The 19,791-nt window shown below is 45.2% G+C and overlaps 1 protein-coding gene across 3 annotated transcripts in view; it reads right to left on the bottom strand.

The window, feature by feature from the left end:
• HEATR5A (HEAT repeat containing 5A) overlaps positions 1-19,791 on the bottom strand; it is a 191,630-nt gene that overhangs the window by 48,102 nt on the left and 123,737 nt on the right. For 2 of the 3 annotated variants that reach the window (XM_075844387.1, XM_075844389.1), the window contains exons 21-22: positions 8,063-8,089; positions 4,829-4,967 (exon numbers count right to left, since the gene is read on the bottom strand). In XM_075844387.1, coding sequence (XP_075700502.1) covers positions 4,829-4,967; positions 8,063-8,089 — 166 coding nt within the window. The remainder of the gene's footprint in view (positions 1-4,828; positions 4,968-8,062; positions 8,090-19,791) is intronic. The other variant, XM_075844388.1, reaches the window with a different exon arrangement.

Genomic DNA, 19,791 nt, shown 5'->3' with positions numbered 1-19,791 from the left:
CGGTCCTTGCCTTAGCTTTAATGGACGCAGGCGAAAAATGCGGGAAAAAAAGCGCAGGCAGGTCAAAATATGCCTCAAAATGCCTGAAGGAATTCTAAGGCAGATTTTCTCTGCCTGCAAAAACTCAGTGTAAACAGGGCCAAACACTTCCTGGGACCCTCAAGAAGGATAAGAGGGAATCCGACCGCCCGAAGGAAGCAGTGATAGAAAAATAAATCCGCAGAGCATTGACAACATCCAGGTTGTGGAGGACACGCTCCCTCGGATGACTGGGAGAAGGACAAAAAGACGGCATGACAATATCCTCATTCACGTGGAGGGCCGTAACCACTTCAGCCAAAAAGAGGGCACCGTGCGGACCACTGTCTTGTCTTGGTGAAGAGTCAGAAATGGAAACGATAAGAGAGAGCCACCAACTCAGAGACCCGCCGGATGGAGGTGACCGCGACCAGAAAAACCACCTTCCAAGACAGGAAGCGAAGAGATCTCTCTCTCTCAAAGGTTCAAATGGAGTCAACTGCAAGACATCCAAGACCAAATTTAAATCACACCAGGGAAACGGAGGATGGTAAGGGGGGACTGCATGAGACACCCCCTGCAAAAAAGTTTTAATCTCAGCTTAAGACGCCAACAGGCGACCAAATAAAATAGAAAAAGGGCAGGTACCTAGAGAGCTAAACTGTAAACCAAACCCTGCTGTAAAAATGATAGAATCCTGGAAAAGGAAAAATGCAAAAGGGAAAGCTTGAGATCCTCACATCAACAAAGGTGAGCCTTCCATGTATGATGATAGATGCATGCTGAAAAGGACTTTCTAGCCTTAAGCATAGTGAGGATAACACTCTCCAAAAAAAACACGAGCCCTCAGAACGGCGGCTTCAACAGCCATGCCATTAAACGTATCACGTATCATAACGTAGAGCTTAAATTCTGGTGGAAGAAAGGTCCCTGAGAGAGAAGGTCGGGGCGGAGAGGTAAGGGCCACGGGGCGCCGGCCAACAGGGATACGAGGTCCACGTACCAACAGCGGCGCGGCTAAATCCGGGGCCATCAGAATGGCAGGAATCCCCTCCACCGTTAGCCGTCGGAGGAGCCACGACAGGAGAGCCAGAGGAGGGAAGACGTACAGGAGACTGAAGTTCAACCATGACACCACGAGAGCGTCCACGGCGCTCTGGATCTCAAGCTCAGGAGATGAAGCAGGAACCTGGCGATTGAACCTGGAGGCCATCAAGTCCACATTCGGAAGACCCCACCAGAGATAAATTTGGTACGTCTTGGTGAAAATACCACTCCCACGGGATCCAATGTTTCGCATCTGAGGAAGTTCGTGACCCAATTGTCAACCCCGGAATATGAACCGCTGTGAGAACCAGAACATGAGCTTCCGCTCAGACCAGGAACCTGGAAGCCTCGGCCATCATTGCGCCGCTGCAAATGCTGCCCTGGTGATTCTGATAAGCCAAGGACAAGGCATTGTCCGTCTGAATCCTCACCGGGTATTCGGACAGAGACTCAGTCCAATGAAGGAGACACAGAAAGTTGTCTCTCATCTCCAGAACGTTGAAGAGAAGGGAAGACTCAGCACCACAGCCCCCGAAACGTGAGATTCCGAAAGGTGCCCCCCCATGTCTTGAGGCTGGCATCCGTGGAGAGGATAAGCTAATTCAGCAAGAGGAAGAAGCACACCCCGGATAACGGCCAGAGAAGCGATCCGCCACCGACGCGAGCGACGGATCGAGAGGGGAAGGAGAAATTTCAGATCCAGCGATTGCAAGCATCTGTCCCACCAGGAGGGGATTGCCAACTGCAGAGGACGCGTGTGAAACTGCGCAAATGGAATAGTCTCTACAGAGGCAACCATGGTGCCGAGCACCCGCGTGCAGAGGGGGAGTGAGGTCGGCACAGCCATCCGTAGGGAACAAATCCCGTACTGAAGAATAAGACGACGTTCCAGAGGAAGGGACACCTTTGCCAAGTGTGTCGAAGGCGACCCAAAAACAAATGATCTGCTGTGAAAGAGATAGGCAAGACTTGGACCGGTTGATGATCCAACCGAACAGACCGCGTGCCCAGAGTGATCTAGAGGGCCATCTCGTTAGCCCCTTAGGAGGGAGATTTGATTGGGATGTCGTTCAGATACGGGATGACCAACACGCCACTGGTGCGAAGGAGTGCCATCACGACAGAGAGAACTTTCGTGAACACTCGTCTGGCTGTGGCCAGGCCAAAAGAAAGGGCTGAAAATTGGTAATGACGAGAAAGTACCGCAAAACGCAGGAAACGCTGGTGGGAAGTTCAGATAGGGACATGCAGGTATCAGTCCTTGATGTCCACAGAAGAAAGAAATTCCCCCTGTTCCATGGAAGCGATGACAGATCGAAGATTCCATCCAAAAATAAAAGACCCAAACATGCGCGTTGAAGCACTTGAGATCCAGTATGGGCCAAACCAAACCGTCCTTTTTGGGGATGACGTAACGGTTAGAAAAAAAAACCAGGAACCTTTTTTTCAAGGGTAACGGAATGATGACCCCCTGAAGAAGCAGAGAGTCGATCGCTTTAAAAAAAGTAGTTTTGGCAAAAGAGTCCATGTAGTGATCCAGGGGATCCTTGAAGGAAGTGGAATCCGCAATCGGAAAGTTAGTAGCCTTGGCTGGGCGAGAAACCGCCGGAGTCCACACCCATGCAGAAGAATTTCCCTCTCGAAAGGGGTATAAAACATCCAGACGGCTAGAGTGGGGAAAACTTCTTGTCCAAGTGCTTCCATTCCTTAAAGGGGTTTTCCAGCCGGTACAAATTGATGGCTTATCCTCAGGAAAGGCCATCAATAGCTGATGGGTCAGGGTCCGACACCCGGGACCCCCCGCCGATCAGCTGTTTTGAAGGGGGTGCAGCACTTTTACAAGAGCTGCTTCCCCTTCATTTCACTGTGAATCGTCGACACACATATAGGGGCGATTCACAGGTATTGCAGCCTTCTTCTCCCATTGAAGTGAAATACGAGCGAAGCGGCCCCTTCAAAAACAGCTGATCGGCGGGGGTCCCAGGAGTCGGACCCCGACCCATCAGCTATGGATGGCCTATCCTGAGGATAGGCCATCAATTTTTACTGGCTGGAAAATCCCTTTAAAGACGATGCCTTCTAGTTCTGAGTGGGCAGGAAAAACAGCCTTAGAACATTTAGGAAGAAAAGAAATGAAGTGACCTGACAGCTCTAATTAGCCCCTCCACCGAGGTGGGAAGAGGGCTAGAACCTCTACCAACCGAATCCGATAATTCACCGTCAGACAAAACCTCTCTAGGAGAGGAGGCACCAGACCTGACTTCATGTCCAGAAACATGTTGCCTGCATGGGGGAGGTGAAACAAAAGAGCACAGCGAAAATGAAGACAAGTGAGAAGCTCTAGATTGCTCGCGAGGCCGACCACGAGGGGAAAAGTGGGATAGGGAGTCTATATGAGGATGGGCAGAACAAGAGTCCCGCAGACGGGCAGACATGCCACCTAAGATGGACTGAGTAATGTTCACAAGGTTATCAACCATCTGTAAAAAAGGGAGTTAGCCCATACCGGATCCACACCCATCACACCAGGGGTGAGCAACACTGGGGGTAGCAGGGGTGCCAAGGCCGCAGGCATTTGGCTAGAAGGTCGGCATGCATCACATAAGGAAGTAAACTGACCACAAGGAAATTTAGTATTGCACTTTGAGCAGGCATAATAAATGGCAACGGTTGCCTGGCATGAGGGTTCCCCTTAACTTCCACTGAAGTGAAAAGGAAGAAGATCACTCATACTGCGTAGCCAGGAGCACTCCTAATTAGGGAGTAATGGATGCATCACCTAGCACTGCTAGAGAAGTGAAAACTGACTGAAAACTAGCACAGTGAGAAAAGGAGTATGCTCCCTTAGGAAAACTGACTCAGCACCTGTAGGCTAAGGCATCTGTAGGGGAATAGAGAAGAAAAGGCTGATCCTACCTGCTTTCAAGATGTCAGAAGTCCTCCTGAGGCAAGAAGCAGCAGCTCTATTCAGGAGGTCAAGTTTCCCAAGCAGCGTCCGTCCAAATGGAGGATAGCACAGGGGAACGCTGAAGCCCCATCCACGGTGCTCTGCGATTGGCCGCTGGCAGACATGTGAGTAACGCGGGAGTGCGCTATTGGCATAGTACAGAGAAACGCAAAATAGCGATTACGGCATAATGGCGCCGGCCAAACAATAACAATAGCGCTAACTGCTCAAGGTGTTCAGGGAGCGCAGAAACGACTAGAGAGAAAACCCCAGGGATACAGTGCACAAGCTGCAGCCTGGTTTGGGGGAGGGGGGTTTTAGTAACACTCACCCAACTCCCCATCTCCCAGATGTACTGACCAGCAGGAACAACCCCATTGGTTTTCACCTTTACTAAGGGGACAATGGTGGGAGAGGTGCTCCTTAGACGGGTGGGTTACAGAGGAGCTGGCGCTCTTGTCCCCCTTGTCTTTATAGGCAGGTTGGACAACAGTGCATGAGCATATTACACTGTGCGCCCGCCAAAGGGAAATACAGGGAGACCATGTAACCCTAGTTCTTCATGATGAAAATAATACAATAAATAAAAGAAAGTAAAAAATGACATTCTTGGTAGAGACTTTGCTACTATCAGCAGAAGTGTCTGCCTTCTATGACACTAAGCTAAGACTGAATAGCTCAGAGTCTGCGGGCAAGGTATATCCTGTAGGAGTCGCTTATTTTTTTTCATAGTGCCAAACCTCCTAATGGCAACAGCATATACCCCAGTGACAGTCTGTGTCCCCCAGTGTAACAAACAAGAAAAAAGCAACACACCTATTTTCAAGTCTTCCTGTCCATCTTTGGCCATAGTCATGGCATGTTCTGACACCTCTGCTGCCTCCCGTTGAGCGAGCTGCCTCAGACACGCTAACACTGCACGGCGTAAGATCAGATGAGGACTGCACAAGTGAACCTGGGTAATATATGCAAAAGTGACAAGTACCACAGAAGACATGGACTAATCAGTATAGTCTTAAATAGCAGCAATTACATGTGTGTTAGGGCTCATTCAGATAAGCGTGATTCTCGTCCGTGTGCTGTGCGTTGATTTCAATGGAGCTATTCACACATGCGTGAGTTTTCATGCAGCGAGTGTCCGTTGCCTGAAACTCACTGCATGTCCTATATTAGTTTGTTTTCACGCACCTAGATAGCCCATTGAAGTCAATGGGTGTGGAAAAACTACGGACAGCACACGGATACAAATCCGTGTGCTGTCCGTGTTTCACGCATCAATTACATTGAAAAAAGAAAAGTGGTTGCAAGTGCTTGAAAAACACATGCCACTCGCAAAGCACAATGATGCAAAACGCAATGCACACGGACAAATTGTAAATCTGTCACGCTCGTGTGAATGTAGCCTAAAGGCAGCAAACACCAACATAACACTTCACCCAATAAAATAAAAAGAAGTCAAACTCTTGAAAACAATCTCACAAAACGCAATCCTATTTTAAAACAATAAAATCTTTACATGACAAATAAAGTGAGACTTCTCTCTACCTGGTACTCCGGCAACTATAATTAGCATTGGCAGAAAGATTTGGGGGATACAATGTCCCCTATAGTACAACTTAAAATAATATATGCCCTAACATAGTCTAAATGACCTGTACATTCTGGTGTGTTTATTTCGCAGGAAAAAAGTGGAGACAGATTTTTTTTAACCTATAATAGTAAATATGTGTATGATTAGTGGACAGTGTAGAATTAACTTGATGTGGGTTGCTCCATCTTAGATATTAATGGCATGTCCACATACTGGAAGAATGGAAAAACCCTGACCACTATCTTGGCAGGTGCTGAATACAGGCAGAGAACAAAAGTGGTGGCCGTGCTGTGTACACTGCTCCCTCTATTCAAGTCTATTGGAATTATGAAAACTATGTTGATGTACAGTGGCTTTCTAACCGGTTATTAGGCCTCAAAGTACAAGAATCTGCACCTTTTATCAGCTTACTGAATACTATGTGATTATTGAGTTAAAGAGGACCTGTTACCTCTCCGGATAGGTCTATTTTAGTAAATAATTGTAATTCCCATACAATAACAATGAATAACAGTTATGGAACATATTTTCTTGGAAATCCGCATTATGCCGCTCCTCTGTTATTCCCCCTAGAAATTGATGAATAAATTGACAACTGGGTGCTACTTGTCAAAGGGTCCCTACAGAGTCTCATTCTATCATCACTGATTAGACATGGTCAGACTGTGTACGGAGACCCCCCAAAATGGTAACACATTGCTGTCAGATGCTTCAGAATTGGTATTCCGCTGGAAATTACTTACTAAAACAGACATGTCAGGAGAGGTGACCGGTCCTCTTTAATTCTATATTTTGGAATGTCCATTAAGAGATCCAAACTATTGCCATATGTTTAAACTGTAAATGCTATTGTACTAAAGTATAACATATTAACAAAAACAGTAAATGGACACACATAAAAAAAAAAAAAAAACTGCAACAGGCGGTATGAGCAAAACCGAAATGTTATATCACATGCACAAATACAAGAGAAAAAGGTAGCGTCCAAAACCACCAACTTCTCTGGATTTGAAGATGGTTCAGATCTTGGTGATATGAAGATAACATGATAAGGAAGCTGGCAGGGTGGGCATAATACAGGTTATTTGCAGAAAAGACTCAGAATCTGCTCAAGTGCATTTTGACTTTGGAACATCAAGATAGGCAGCATATGTGAAAAACACAATAGACAGTCCATGAAACAATGTTTTAAAATGTATTTATGGAAGATAAATTATACTAATTAGGTATTGGTAACATTGGCCTTAAAGGCTATGTACACCTTTGAAATATTTGTTTTTTTAAATAAAAAATTCTGTCAGTGTGATTGGTGCAACTTTCAAAATACTTTTTATTAAAAATTATTTTTACTTTTTGAGATATAGCGGCTTTGTATACTGTATACAAAGCAGCTGTATTGTGTGCTAAGACCTGAATCCGTTAGGTCCGCAGTATTGACGGGTTCAGTGACAGCGGGTCCTGTGTGTCTGACACGCAGGATCCACCAATCGATCACATCTAAGTTATTAACTTAGATGTGATCGTTAACAGCTCAATCCTGTGTGTCAGACACGCAGGACTCGCTGTCACTGAACCCGTCAGTCCCGCGGACCTGACAGATACAGGATTTAGCGCAAGATACAGATGCTCTGTATACAGAATACAAAGTAGCTGTATCTCAAAAAGTAAAAATTATTTTAAATAAAAAGCATTTTCAAAGTTGCACCAATCACACTGATAGATATTTTTATAGAAAAAAACTAAGATTTCAAAGGTGTACATAGCATCATAAAATGCCATAGTTGGAGGTCTATTAAATTCCTATCTAGTTATCATTTGAAAGGGCCGTGGTGCTCTGCAAATTTCTAGAACCTCTTTGGAGAAAATCAGATATTTTGGCACAATTCTTGCATTCCTGGCCACTTAAAAAGTTGTTATTAAGGTAGATATCTTCTCTTTAAGAAGCATCTATTACAATTGAAACTGTTTCTTGGACTGTTTGTTCTCTGCTGTCACAGTAAAATATCAACATGTGAATTCTACTGGACAATTCTTCTAAGGCCCTGTTCACACAGAGTTTTATGACGAGGTATTTGACGCGGAAACCGCGCCGCAAAACTCCTCAAAAACCGCCCGAAAATGCCTCCCATTGATTTCAATGGAAGTTGGACGAGTTTTTTTACCGCAAGTAAAAAAAACGCGTCGCGGAAAAAGAAGCAACATGACCCATCTTGAGGCGGTTTTCGCCTCCAAAACCCCATTTCAATCAGTCAGAAAGAGGAAAAAACGCCTTGACGAGTGTTTTGACGAGTTTTTGTCAAACCACTGTGCAAAAACAGTCTGGAGCAGTTTTTGCAGGAGGAATTTTCCTCCTGCAAAAAACTCTGTGTGAAAACAGCCTTATGGGTAGAAAAAGTTTTGAGGCTGAAAATACAAATAAAATGCAGGAAAGCACAGCACAAATATTGGGGAAGACGTACCAACATAGAATTATCCAGCAAGACCTCCTGCACGAGATAAAAAAAAAGTAACAGACGATTGAAGGACTAGAGTCTAGTTGTCTTTCTGTTTCTTCTTCAGACTTTGTGTAAACTTTGTACACTATATAAATAGCATAAATTTCAGATTTGGGAAGATTCTGACACACGCCTGAAATATCTGTAACCATATTTTTAAAGTAGAGAAGACAAACTGGTTGTTTGCATACACTATAGGGGAAATTTATCAAAACTGGTGCAAGGGAAAATTGGGGTAATTACCCATAGCAACGAATCCGATTGCTTCCTTCATTTTCACGGTCTCTGAAAAATAAGAGCTTGAATCTGATTGGTTGATATGGGCAACTATTCTGCTTTGCACCAGTTTTGATATATCTCCCCCATTGTGCCCATCCCATACCCATTAACCCCTTTAGAACACAGCCTGTTTGGCCTTTATGTGGTAATAACTTCGGGATGCTTTTACCTATCAAAGCGATTCTGAGATTGTTTTCTCGTGACATATTGTACTTTATGTTAGTGGAAAAATGTGGTCGATAAATTCAATATTTTTTGCAAAAATTAGCATTTTTCTAAATTTAAATGAATCTACTTGTAAAATAGATAGTAATACCACACAAAATAGTTACTAGTTAACATTTCCAATATGTCTACTTTATGTTTGCATTGTTTTTTTTAATGCCCTTTTATTTTTCCAGGACGTTACAAGGCTTAGAACTTTAGCAACAATTTCTCACATTTTAAAAGAAAATTTCAAAAGGCTATTTTTTCAGGGACCAGTTCAGTTCTGAAGTGGCTTTGAGGGCCTTATATATTAGAAAGTCCCCATAAATGTCCCCATTTTAAAAACTGCACCCCTCAAAGTATTCAAAACAGTATTCACAAAGTCTCTTAACCCTTTAGGCGATTCACAGGAATTAAAGCAAAGTAGAGGTGAAATTGACCAATTTCATTTTTTTTCCAAAAATTCATTTGTAATACATTTTTTCTGTAACACAGAAGGTTTTACCAGAGAAACGCTACTCAATATTTATTGCCCAGAGTCTGCAGTTTTTAGAAATATACCACATGTGGCCCTAGTGTACTAATTGACTGAAACACAGGCCTCAGAAGCAAAGGAGCAACTAGTAGATTTTGGGGCCTCCTTTTTAGAATATATTTTGGGTACGATGTCAGGTTTGAAGAGGTCTTGTAGTGCCAAAAGAGTGGAAACCCCCCAAAAGTGACCCCATTTTGGAAACTAAACTCATCAAGGAATAGATCTAGGGATATAGTGAGCATTTTGACCCCACAGTTCTTTGCTAAATTTATTGGAATTAGTCTGTAAAAAAACATTGATTTTTAATTTTAACCCTTTAATGACCGCCGATTAGCCTTTTCACGGCGGTCATTAGTGGGCTTTATTCTACAGCACCACCATTCCACGGCGCTGCATTAGAATAAAGTAAACAGAGCAGGGAGCTGTCAAATCTCCCTGCTCTCAGCTGCCAAAGGTAGATCGATATTAGTATCGATTTCACCTGTTCAACCCTTCAGATGCGGTGCTCAATAGCATGCACCGCTTCTGGGTGGTTTTGGAGAGAGGGAGGGAGCTCCCTCTCATCCCACTGACACCCGGCGATAAGATAAAGGCCCCCAGGTCTGCCTGTAATGAATGCCTGCTAGGTCATGCCGGAGGCATGACCTAGCACAGGAGTCTCAAGCACACGGCCCGCGGGCCGCATGCGGCCCCTGGGGCTGTCATCTGCGGCCCGCGGGACACAGAGCCGCTAATATCGGCTCTGCTCCGAGACTCTGGAATTCCCTAACATCGCTGTCCACATATGAACAGCGATGTCTGGGGCTTCTCCAGAGCCGGAGTCCCGAGCAGAGCGCTGGTGTCGGCTCTGCTCCGGGACTCTGTGGAATTCCCTGACATCGCTGTCCACATATGAACAGCGATGTCTGGGGCTTCTCCAGAGCCGGAGTCCCGAGCAGAGCGCTGGTGTCGGCTCTGCTCCGGGACTCTGTTGAATTCCCTGACATCGCTGCCCATATATGGACAGTGTGTCAGGGTCTTGCCCAGAGCGGAGCAGAGCGCTGGTGTCGGCTCTGCTCCGGGACTCTGTGGAATTCCCTGACATCGCTGTCCACATATGAACAGCGATGTCTGGGGCTTCCCCAGAGCCGGAGTCCGGAGCAGAGCGCTGGTGTCGGCTCTGCTCCGGGACTCTGTGGAATTCCCTGACATCGCTGCCTATACATCGACAATGATGTCAGGGGCTTCCCCAGAGCAGGAGTCCCAGTGATGTCAGGAGCACAGCTGGAGTCCCAGGAAGAGCCTACTAGCGCTCTGCCTGGGACTCCAGCTCTGGGCAAGCCCCTGACATCACTGGGGCAGCCTCTACAGAGGGCACTGGGGCAGCCTCTGCAGAGGGCACTTTGGCAGCCTCTACAGAGGGCACTTTGGCAGCCTCTACAGAGGGCACTTTGGCAGCCTCTACAGAGGGCACTTTGGCAGCCTCTACAGAGGGCACTTTGGCAGCCTCTACAGATGGCACTGTGGCGCCCTCTACAGAGGGCACTGTGGCGTTATCTATAAGTGGGTGTGTGACAGTATCTGAAGAGGACACTGGCATTATCTAGGGGTGTGTTGCATTATCTACAGAGGGCACTGTGGCCTTATCTACAGAGGGCACTGTGGCCTTATCTACAGAGGGCACTGTGGCCTTATCTACAGAGGGCACTGTGGCCTTATCTAGGGGTGTGTTGCATTATCCAGAGAGGGCACTGCGGCAGCATCCACAGAGGGCACTGCGGCAGCATCCACAGAGGGCACTGCGGCAGCATCCACAGAGGGCACTGCGGCACTATCTAAAAAGGGGCTGCCCAATCTTGACATGTGTGCTAACTGAGCCGCCGGACTGCATTTAGTGACACTTAAACTGGAAAGCTGGATTGTTGAAATAAGCACGTGGAGAAATATCTCAAATTTTAAACCTAGCGCTATTATTATAGTAATGTAGTGTTATGGTAGTTCAAATAACTAATTGATTAACAATAATTTTGTATTGTATCAAATTTGAAAGTAATGCGGCCCGTCAACTTCCCATTTTTTCTATATGCGGCCCACTTACCCGGCCGAGTTTGAGACCCCTGACCTAGCAGATGCCTGTCCGTCTTAAACGGACAGGCAGTAATACACTACAATACAAAAGTATTGCAGTGTATTATAAAAGCGATCGGATGATCGCATAGTGAAGTCCCCTAGTGGGACTAGTAAAAAAAAGTTGAATAAAGTAAATTTAAAAAAAAAGTGAAAAAAAAATAATTTAAAACCCACTTTTTCCCCTTACAAACTGCTTTACTATTAAAAAACCCACAATAAAGCCAAAAAGTTACACATATTTGGTATCGCCGCGTCCGTAACGACCCTGACTATAAAGCTGTTAAATTATTTAAGCCGGACGGTGAACGCCATAAAAATAAAATAAAAAACAATGGAAAAATTGCTGTTTTCTGTTAATCCAGACTTAAAAAAATGTGATAAAAAGTGATCAAAAAGTCGCATCTACTCCAAAATGGTACCAATAAAAACTACAAGTCGTCCCACAAAAAAAAGCCCTCATACAACTGCATCGACGGAACAATAAAATGGCTACGGCTCTTCAAATATGGAGACGCAAGTACAAATAATTTTGAAAAAAAAAGTGTTTTTACTGTGTAAGTAGTAAAACATACAAAATCTACAAATTTGGTATATTTGCAATCGTAACAACCCGCTGAATAAAGTTATTGTGTTATTTATACCACACGGTAAACGACGTAGATTTAGGGTGCAAAAAAAGAGTGGTGAAATTTCAGGTTTTCTTCTATCCCCCCCAAAAAAAGTTAATAAAAGTTCATGAATAAATTATATGTACCCCAAAATGGTGCTATTAAAAAGTACAACTTGTCCCGCAAATAACAAAACCTTATACAGCTATGTCGACGCAAAAATAAAAAAGTTATAGCTCTTCGAATGTGACAATGGAAAAACTTAAAAAATGGCTTGGTCATTAGGGCCCAGAATGCAAGCAGGGGAGGAGGTTAAACAAAGAATAAAGGAGAAAAGGCACCCCAACATTTCTAAATCAATTACTCCCGATTACGGCAATACCCCAAATACCCCATATGTGGTAATAAACTGCTGGCTGTTTGGATACATGGCAGGGCTCACAAGTGAAGGAGCGCCATTTGGCCTTTGGAGCTCAAATTTAGGTGGAATGGTGGTCAGTGCCATGTCGCATTTGCAAAGCCCCTGAGGAACCAAAACAGTGGAAACACCCCAAAAGTGAACCCACCCCTTAAGGAATCTATCTAGGGGTATAGTGAGCATTTAGACCCTACGGGTCTTTTTCAGAATTTATTAGAATTAGGCTGTGAAAATAAATATCTAAATTTTTTCCACTAAAATGTTGATTTTTTTTTTCATTTTCACAAGGGATAAAAGGAGAAAAAGCACCCCAACATTTGTAAAGCAATTTCTCCCAAGTTCGGCAATACCCCATATGTGGTCATAAATGTTTTTCATTAGAAATTTATTAACCCTTTTAGTCCGGTGAGTGCCTCGATATCTTCTATTTGTTCCTTTTAGTACTGATCCATTTGCATTATCATTTTCCACTTCCCGCCATAACGTTTTCCTGTCACTAGAGTGGTGTGAGGGCTTTTGTTTTGTGGGAGGAGTTGTAGTTTCTATTGACACTATTTAAAGTACCATATAATGTATTGGGAAAATGAAAAAACTGTTGTTTGAATGCTGAAATTGGAAAAAAACGATTCCCCCATAGTTTTTGGGTTAAATCTTTACGGCTTACATCATGCGGTAAAAATGACAACTTAACTTTATTCTGCGTTGAATGGCCTCCGGTTGCCATGACAACCATCGGCAACCCCTGCAATTGCTGATCTGCTACAAACCCCTTAAATATGGCGATCGCAATCGATCGCCTCATTTAAGGGGTAAATTGCCAGAATCAGCGGCGATGAGCCACGGATTGGCAACAGTGGAGTGTCAGCTGTCGGGGACAGCGGACCTCCAGGTCCATTATGCACACCGTCACCGACAGTGTGCATTGGGAACGACTCAGTGACTTCCCGTCACTCTGACAGAAAGCCTATCAGATCCAGGCTGGTCATGATAAGCTTCCGTACATGGCAGACCTGGAGGCCATTGGCTGTCCTCCGGTTGCCATGACACTGTTCGTCAACCCCTGCAATTGCATTGTGGGGGCTGCCGATCTGATACAAAACCCCTAAATGCGGCGATCACTATCGATTGCCGCATTTAATGGGTTAATTGCCATAATCAGCGGCGATGTACCGCTTGCCAGCAGACAGCTGACCTCCCGATTCCCGTTGCACAAAGTCCCAGACAGTGTGCACCGGGAACCGCGCAGTAACTGTACGTCCTGGTGCGCAGAGAAACTTCCCACTAGGATGTACAGTTGCGTCCTAGTGCGCCTAGGGGTTAAGGAGTGTAAGAAAACAAACAATCCCCTCAGTCTACACCTGTTGCCCCTGAGATTATCCCTTAAGATTGGATGTCCAAAGTGCTCAGTTTTCTAACGCTACATTGACACGATAGTTAAAATAGTCCATCACACGGCCGTTTTCATAACATTGAGGCTGAATGCACACGTTGCGTATTACGTGTGGATTTTTACGCGGCAAATCCAAAGCGTAATACAGTATCAGCAAAGTAAATGAGATTTCAAGAAATCTCATCTACATGGTGCAGATTTTTTCTGCACGTAAATTGACCTGTAATGCGTATTTTAATATCTGCAGCATGTCAATTTATCTTGCATTTCCGCTTGCGAATTGTAGCTGTCTAGTTTTAAAGAAAAACACACCAAAATACGCAGCATAAAAACGTACCTATTTTTGCATTAAAATGTAAAAAACGCACCTAAAACGCATCAAAAAACGCACCAAAAAACATGCGGTTTTAGCTGCGGAATTACATGCGTATACCTACGGTTTTGATGCAGATTTTCAGAATCAAATTACGCAACGTGTGCATTCAGCCTGAAATTCTATGGGTGTATTCACATAGCCATTTTTTAATGTTCTGTGAATACTGTCCGTCAAAAAATAGAATATGATCTATTTTCGGTCATTGTCATGGCCTAACGGCGCCCATAGAAGTCAATGGATCAATTTTTAACAGCTGTTTTTCAAAAAGCCATCCATGTGATATGGACAGTAATGTTAGGGGCTCCCTCTAGAAGTGAAATCCCCTGCCAGAGAGTTGCCGACAGTAGTAGGAAATACACCCAAGAGTGAGACAGGACTAAGAGGGCACCTAGTCAATTAAGATACATTTACACGTATAACTGACATGGGCAACTAAATGGCTAAGGCAGAAAAAAAATCAAGGTGATGGAATGGCTAAGGCGGGATTCACACGACCGGGTCGTTCCCGAGCCCGAGTGTCGGCCGGTAAAATCGGCCATTTTGCCCGGCCGGTTTGCATTCAGTTTTGCATCCGTGCCGGGCAGATCCGGACAGTGACATCAGCGGCAACTCCTGAAGGGGAATCCCCATGTGTTCGGGGATTCCGCTTCAGGAGTTTCCCCTGATGTCACTGCCCAGATATGGACAGAGACATCAATCGCTCTGTCCAGGAGCGGAATCCCCGAAAACACGGGGATTCCGCTCCTTCAAGGAGCTAAAGTGCGGCTAGCACATAGCAGAGCGGGGAGATACCTCCCTGCTCTGCTATAGTGGCGTCGCTGCAGTAGTAGCAGCCGCAGCAGCAGCAGCTGCAGCTGCTAGCGGCGCCATCGAAGGTGTCGCCGGGCCAGGGTGCAAGCAGGGGAAGGGAGCCAGCGCAGCGCTCCCTTCCACCTGCTGTACACCCCGGCCCTGCCACACCGTGTACAGCGATGCCATTCGTCAGAGTGGCATCAACTCCTCCTCCTCACATGCACTCTGCGCTGTGAGGAGGAGGAGATAGAGCGCAGGCTCCGGAAAACCCGGCCATCACTCGGGACACATCCCGGTGATGGCCGTGTATTACCCGGCCCCATAGACTTCTATGGGAGCCGGGCGGCCGAGTACCCGGGCGAAGATAGAGCATGTCCTATTTTTTGACGGACGGTTTTTCTGGCCGTCAAAAAATCGGTCGTGTGAATAGCCCCATTAGGGGTCTATTATTCCTAATGCAGCCGGGTGCCGGCCGATTTATGAACGGCCGGCACCCGGCCGGGAAACCCTGCCGTGTGAATGAGGCCTTAATCATTTCATTGAGGTGCTGTGGTGGGATCTGAAGAGAGATATGCATAAATAAATGCCCTGAAACATTAATGAACTGAAGGAATGTTGAGAAGAAGAGTGGGACAATATTTCTCCAAAATAATGTAAGAAAATATGTTAACTTACAAAGTTAGTACGGTTGAAAAAAGACATATGTCCATGAAGTTCAACCAAGGGATGGGAAAAGGGAAGGGATGAAACAAAAATTCTACACATTCACATAGGAGCTAATATTTTTTTGTTCTAAGCCTTTTTTAAAGCTATCTACTGTCCCTGCTGTGACCGGCTCCTGCGGTGACTATTCCATAAATTCACCGTTCTCACAGTAAAGAAGGCTTGTCGCCTCTGCAGGTTGAACCTTTTTTTCCTCCAGACGGAGGGAGTGCACCCTTGTTTTTTGAGGGGTTTTACATGGAACAGGATTTTACTATATTTTTTGTATGTGTGATTAATATATTTATATAAGTTAATCATGTCCCCACTTAGTTGTCTCTTTTCAAGGCTAAATAGGTTTAATTCTTTCAATCTTTCCTCATAACTTATATTCTCCATGCCACTTATCAGGGGCATTGCTAGAAAAGATCAGGGACACAAGACCTGAGACATATATTTACCCCCCACCCAGAAAAATAAATGCATTTTTACATACATATCGGAGATAGCATATCTATAAGACTAAAGCTCCTATAGCTACACCGCTGAATAGAATTGGACGCATTGTCTCAGCAGACCGTATCATACATGATCAGCTTAGATACATGGCCCCAGCAGACAGTATCACACATGATAGACTTAGGGCTCATTCAGACGAGCATGATTCTCGTCTGTGTGCTGTCCGTTGAAACAACGCACAGCAGACTGACAAATTGATTTCATTGGGGCTATTCACACATGCGTGAGTTTTCACACAGCGAGTGTCCGTTGCGTGAAACTCACTGCATATCCTATATTGGTGTATTGGAGCTACACTTGGAGAGTCACTTGTTGAGAAGGATCTGGGTGTACTTGTAGATTATAAACTAAATAACAGCCTGCAATGTCAATCAGCTGCTTCTAAGGCCAGCAAGATATTGTGTTTTTTTAAAATAAAATGCATGGACTCGCGGGACAAAGATATAATAGATCCCCGGACCACTGCCGCTACAGGGGTCGCAGTTGCGAACGGGGTGCGGCCCCCGCACAGGGTCGATAGAAATCTGCTATAGTAACTGGGGTCTATGTCATAAAATACATGGGCCCCTGTTACTATAGTGTAGAGGTGTTCATCCCGCTGTAATGGTATCTGTTTTACGGATAAGTCATGTACTCCGATAACATTATTCAAAAGGGGAAGGATGCCACTTTTAAAGGGGTTTTCCCATGAGGAACATTTATGATATATCCACAGACCATGTAATCAATAAGTGGCCGGGAGTCAGCGTGAGCACAAAAATCTAAAACAGGGTGTACAGGACCTTGTTCTAGCGATAGGTGCGGGTTCCAGGGGTGGGACCTGCATCTATCTGACATATCCTGTGGATATGTCATAAATATCCCTCATGGGAAAACCCCTTTAAGGCATCCATCACAGCCTGCGTTTAGCGTATACACCCGTAAAACCTCAACCGTAGTGCAATACATATGATGTGAAGGGGTCCTTAAAATCACTTTCTTGGATTTCCTGCCGTTGGTGAAGGGGTTATTTCCCACCTCAGCAAAGAATGGCTTATACAAGGATAGATGAGGAGGATATGCCCCTGCTTAGAACTATGGGTGATTTTTTCTCGATGAGGGTGGGAGACCGGCATGGGAAGGCCTGTTTACTGACTTGGCCTTACCTTCAAATAAGAATCCCCCTACGAGCGACAATACACCAATAGATGTTTTCTTGAAGGCTGCCATTGACCAATTGTCCCATATTTGCCATAGAGGTGATTTTGTAATGTTACCCCATGTGAGCTTGAAAATTTGCGGCATTTGGAAAGAGATGAATCTATTATTGTTAAATCGTCCGATAAAGGAGGGAATGTGGTAGTCATGGATCTCCAGGCATACATATCTATGTGCTTCGCGATCCTTGACGACCGCAACGGCTATGAGATTATCCCTTCCAATCACATTAACTTCTATAAGGAGGCACTCAAAAATATTATTGCGGCAGCCAAAAAGGATGGATTGATTGATCAAAGGGATTTCAGGTTTCTCTTACCAGAATTCCCGGTGATGGCAACATTTTACAGTCTACCCAAGATCCACAAGGGCACTTCTCCATTGAAGGGTCGTTCCATAGTGGCTGTAATTGACAGTATCACTCAGAATGCTAGTCTGTATGTGAATTGTATCCTCCGTCCGTTTGTAGTTACACTTCCATCTTATGTGAGGGACACAATGGATGTCCTCAAGCGGATAAAGGATATACAACTTGATGCAGACATGCTTCTGGCCAGCCTGGATGTTGAGGCCCTGTATAGTCCTTTACCTCACATGCAACCAGTTACTGATCAGACATGGTTGCCAAAGGCCCCAACAGGGACCTATCCCTGTGGGTCACGTAAAGCCTGTGAATTCATAACAGTAGGCAGGACATTTTCCAACAAGACCACTGGACGTGTGTATGGACGTGTGTATAAAAACTATGACTTCGTGAACTGCAAGACCAAAGGGGTAATATATCTGATGACGTGTAGCTGTGAGATTCAATATGTGGGTAAGATCTTTAGGGAATTCCGCAGACGTGAAAGGGACCATGTTAATGATGTGGCAAAACAAGCGGAGACCCCAAATTCTCATCATATCCGGGATAAGCACCAGGGCAACCCGAACCATCTGAGCTTTCTGGGGATTTAGAGAGTCCGTCCCCACCGCGTGGTGGGAATTGGGAGAAACTCATTTTGCAGAGGTAGGCACGTTGGATATTTGCCATGGGCACGGTTAAGCTGGTTGGACTTAATGACAATATTTCCTTTACTTGTTTTCATTAAGGACTCTATTATCTGGTTTTCCCAATTGACGTTGGGATATTTCAGCCTAAGGCTGGGTTCACACTGAGTTTTTTGCAGGCAGAAAATCTGCCTCAAAATTCCATTCGGAATTTTGAGGCAGATTTTTCTCTGCCTGCACGCCGATTTTCGCCCGCGGCCAAAAAACAGCTGCGAAATGCGCTTTCTCTGCGTCTCATTGATGTCAATGGGAGGTCAGAGAAATAAATGGCCGAAGATAGGGGATGTCCCTTCATTTTTCCGCGAGCCGTTTTTTCAAGGTTTTCCGTTTTTTCCTATAATAAAAGACTTCTTATGGGAAAAAAGGCGGTTATTGTTTTTTTTTTTAACTTTAAACTTATTTTTTTAACTTTTTTACAACGTTTTAATTAACTTTTTTAAACTTTTTTTTGTACCACTATGGGACTTGAGGGCATGATGCCCTGATCGATATTCTAATACACTGCACTACCTACATAGTGCAGTGTATTAGAGCGGTCAGCTATTCACTGACAGCAAGCCTACTGGGCTTCGCCTCCGGGTGGGGCAAAATAGGCTTCCGTACTAGGAGGCCATTGTTAGGCCTCTGGTTGCCATAGCCACCATCGGCACCTCAACTTTTGATCGCTGCATCTAAGGGGTTAATCGGCCGGATTGGAGCCTAGCTTCGGCCCTGGCCATTACAGCAGGGTGTCGGCTGTGACAAACAGCTGACACCCGCGGCTAATGGAACAGGCTCAGTTTCTGAGCCATTTTCTTGGCCCGGATAGCAAACCTTCTAGGCCCTTCCTCCAGGCTTCCGTACTTGGCAGACCAGGAGGCCATTGTTAGGCCTTTGGCTGCCATGGCAACTATCGGCATCCCTGACACTACGTCTCAGGGGTGCCGAAGGGCTGGAAACCACCTACAGATGTAGCCGCCTTTACCTTGAGTTTTAACGCATTAAATAAACAATGACTAGATCTCTTATCTTGACTTTTTCAATGACTTTTCAATGGCTTTTATTGTGTGATATCATGCTGCAGCAAGTTATCAGAATCAAGTTAAAGATTACTACATCTGCAGATGCAGCGATCACTTTTGATTGCTGTATCTAAGGAGTTAATTGGCGAAATCGGAGGCTAGCTCCGGTCCTGGCTGTGGCAGTGTGTCAGCTGAAATATACTTATAGGTACTCTTTAACCCCTTTCCGCTCCTGGACGTACTATAAGGTCATGGTAGCTGTATCGTTCGCGCTCCATGACCTAATAGTACGTCACGGGAGTAACGGCCATGTCTCGTACAGCAGTTGACGCAGCTCCTACAGCGGGGTTCGACTGCTGTGTCCCCGCTGATTAACCCCTGAAAAGCCGCGTTCAATAGCGGTCACAGCTTTTTAGGGGTTAAACCACCATCGACAGCCTACTACACGATAGCGGCCAGCGATGGTGGCTATAGCAACCGGACGCCTAACAATGGCGTCCGGCTATGCCA

The sequence above is a fragment of the Rhinoderma darwinii genome, chromosome 12 (assembly GCF_050947455.1).
Source record: "Rhinoderma darwinii isolate aRhiDar2 chromosome 12, aRhiDar2.hap1, whole genome shotgun sequence".
NCBI classification, from domain to species: domain Eukaryota; kingdom Metazoa; phylum Chordata; class Amphibia; order Anura; family Rhinodermatidae; genus Rhinoderma; species Rhinoderma darwinii.
The sequence above is the reverse complement of the archived record's forward strand: the minus strand, read 5'-3'. Positions and strand labels throughout refer to the sequence as shown.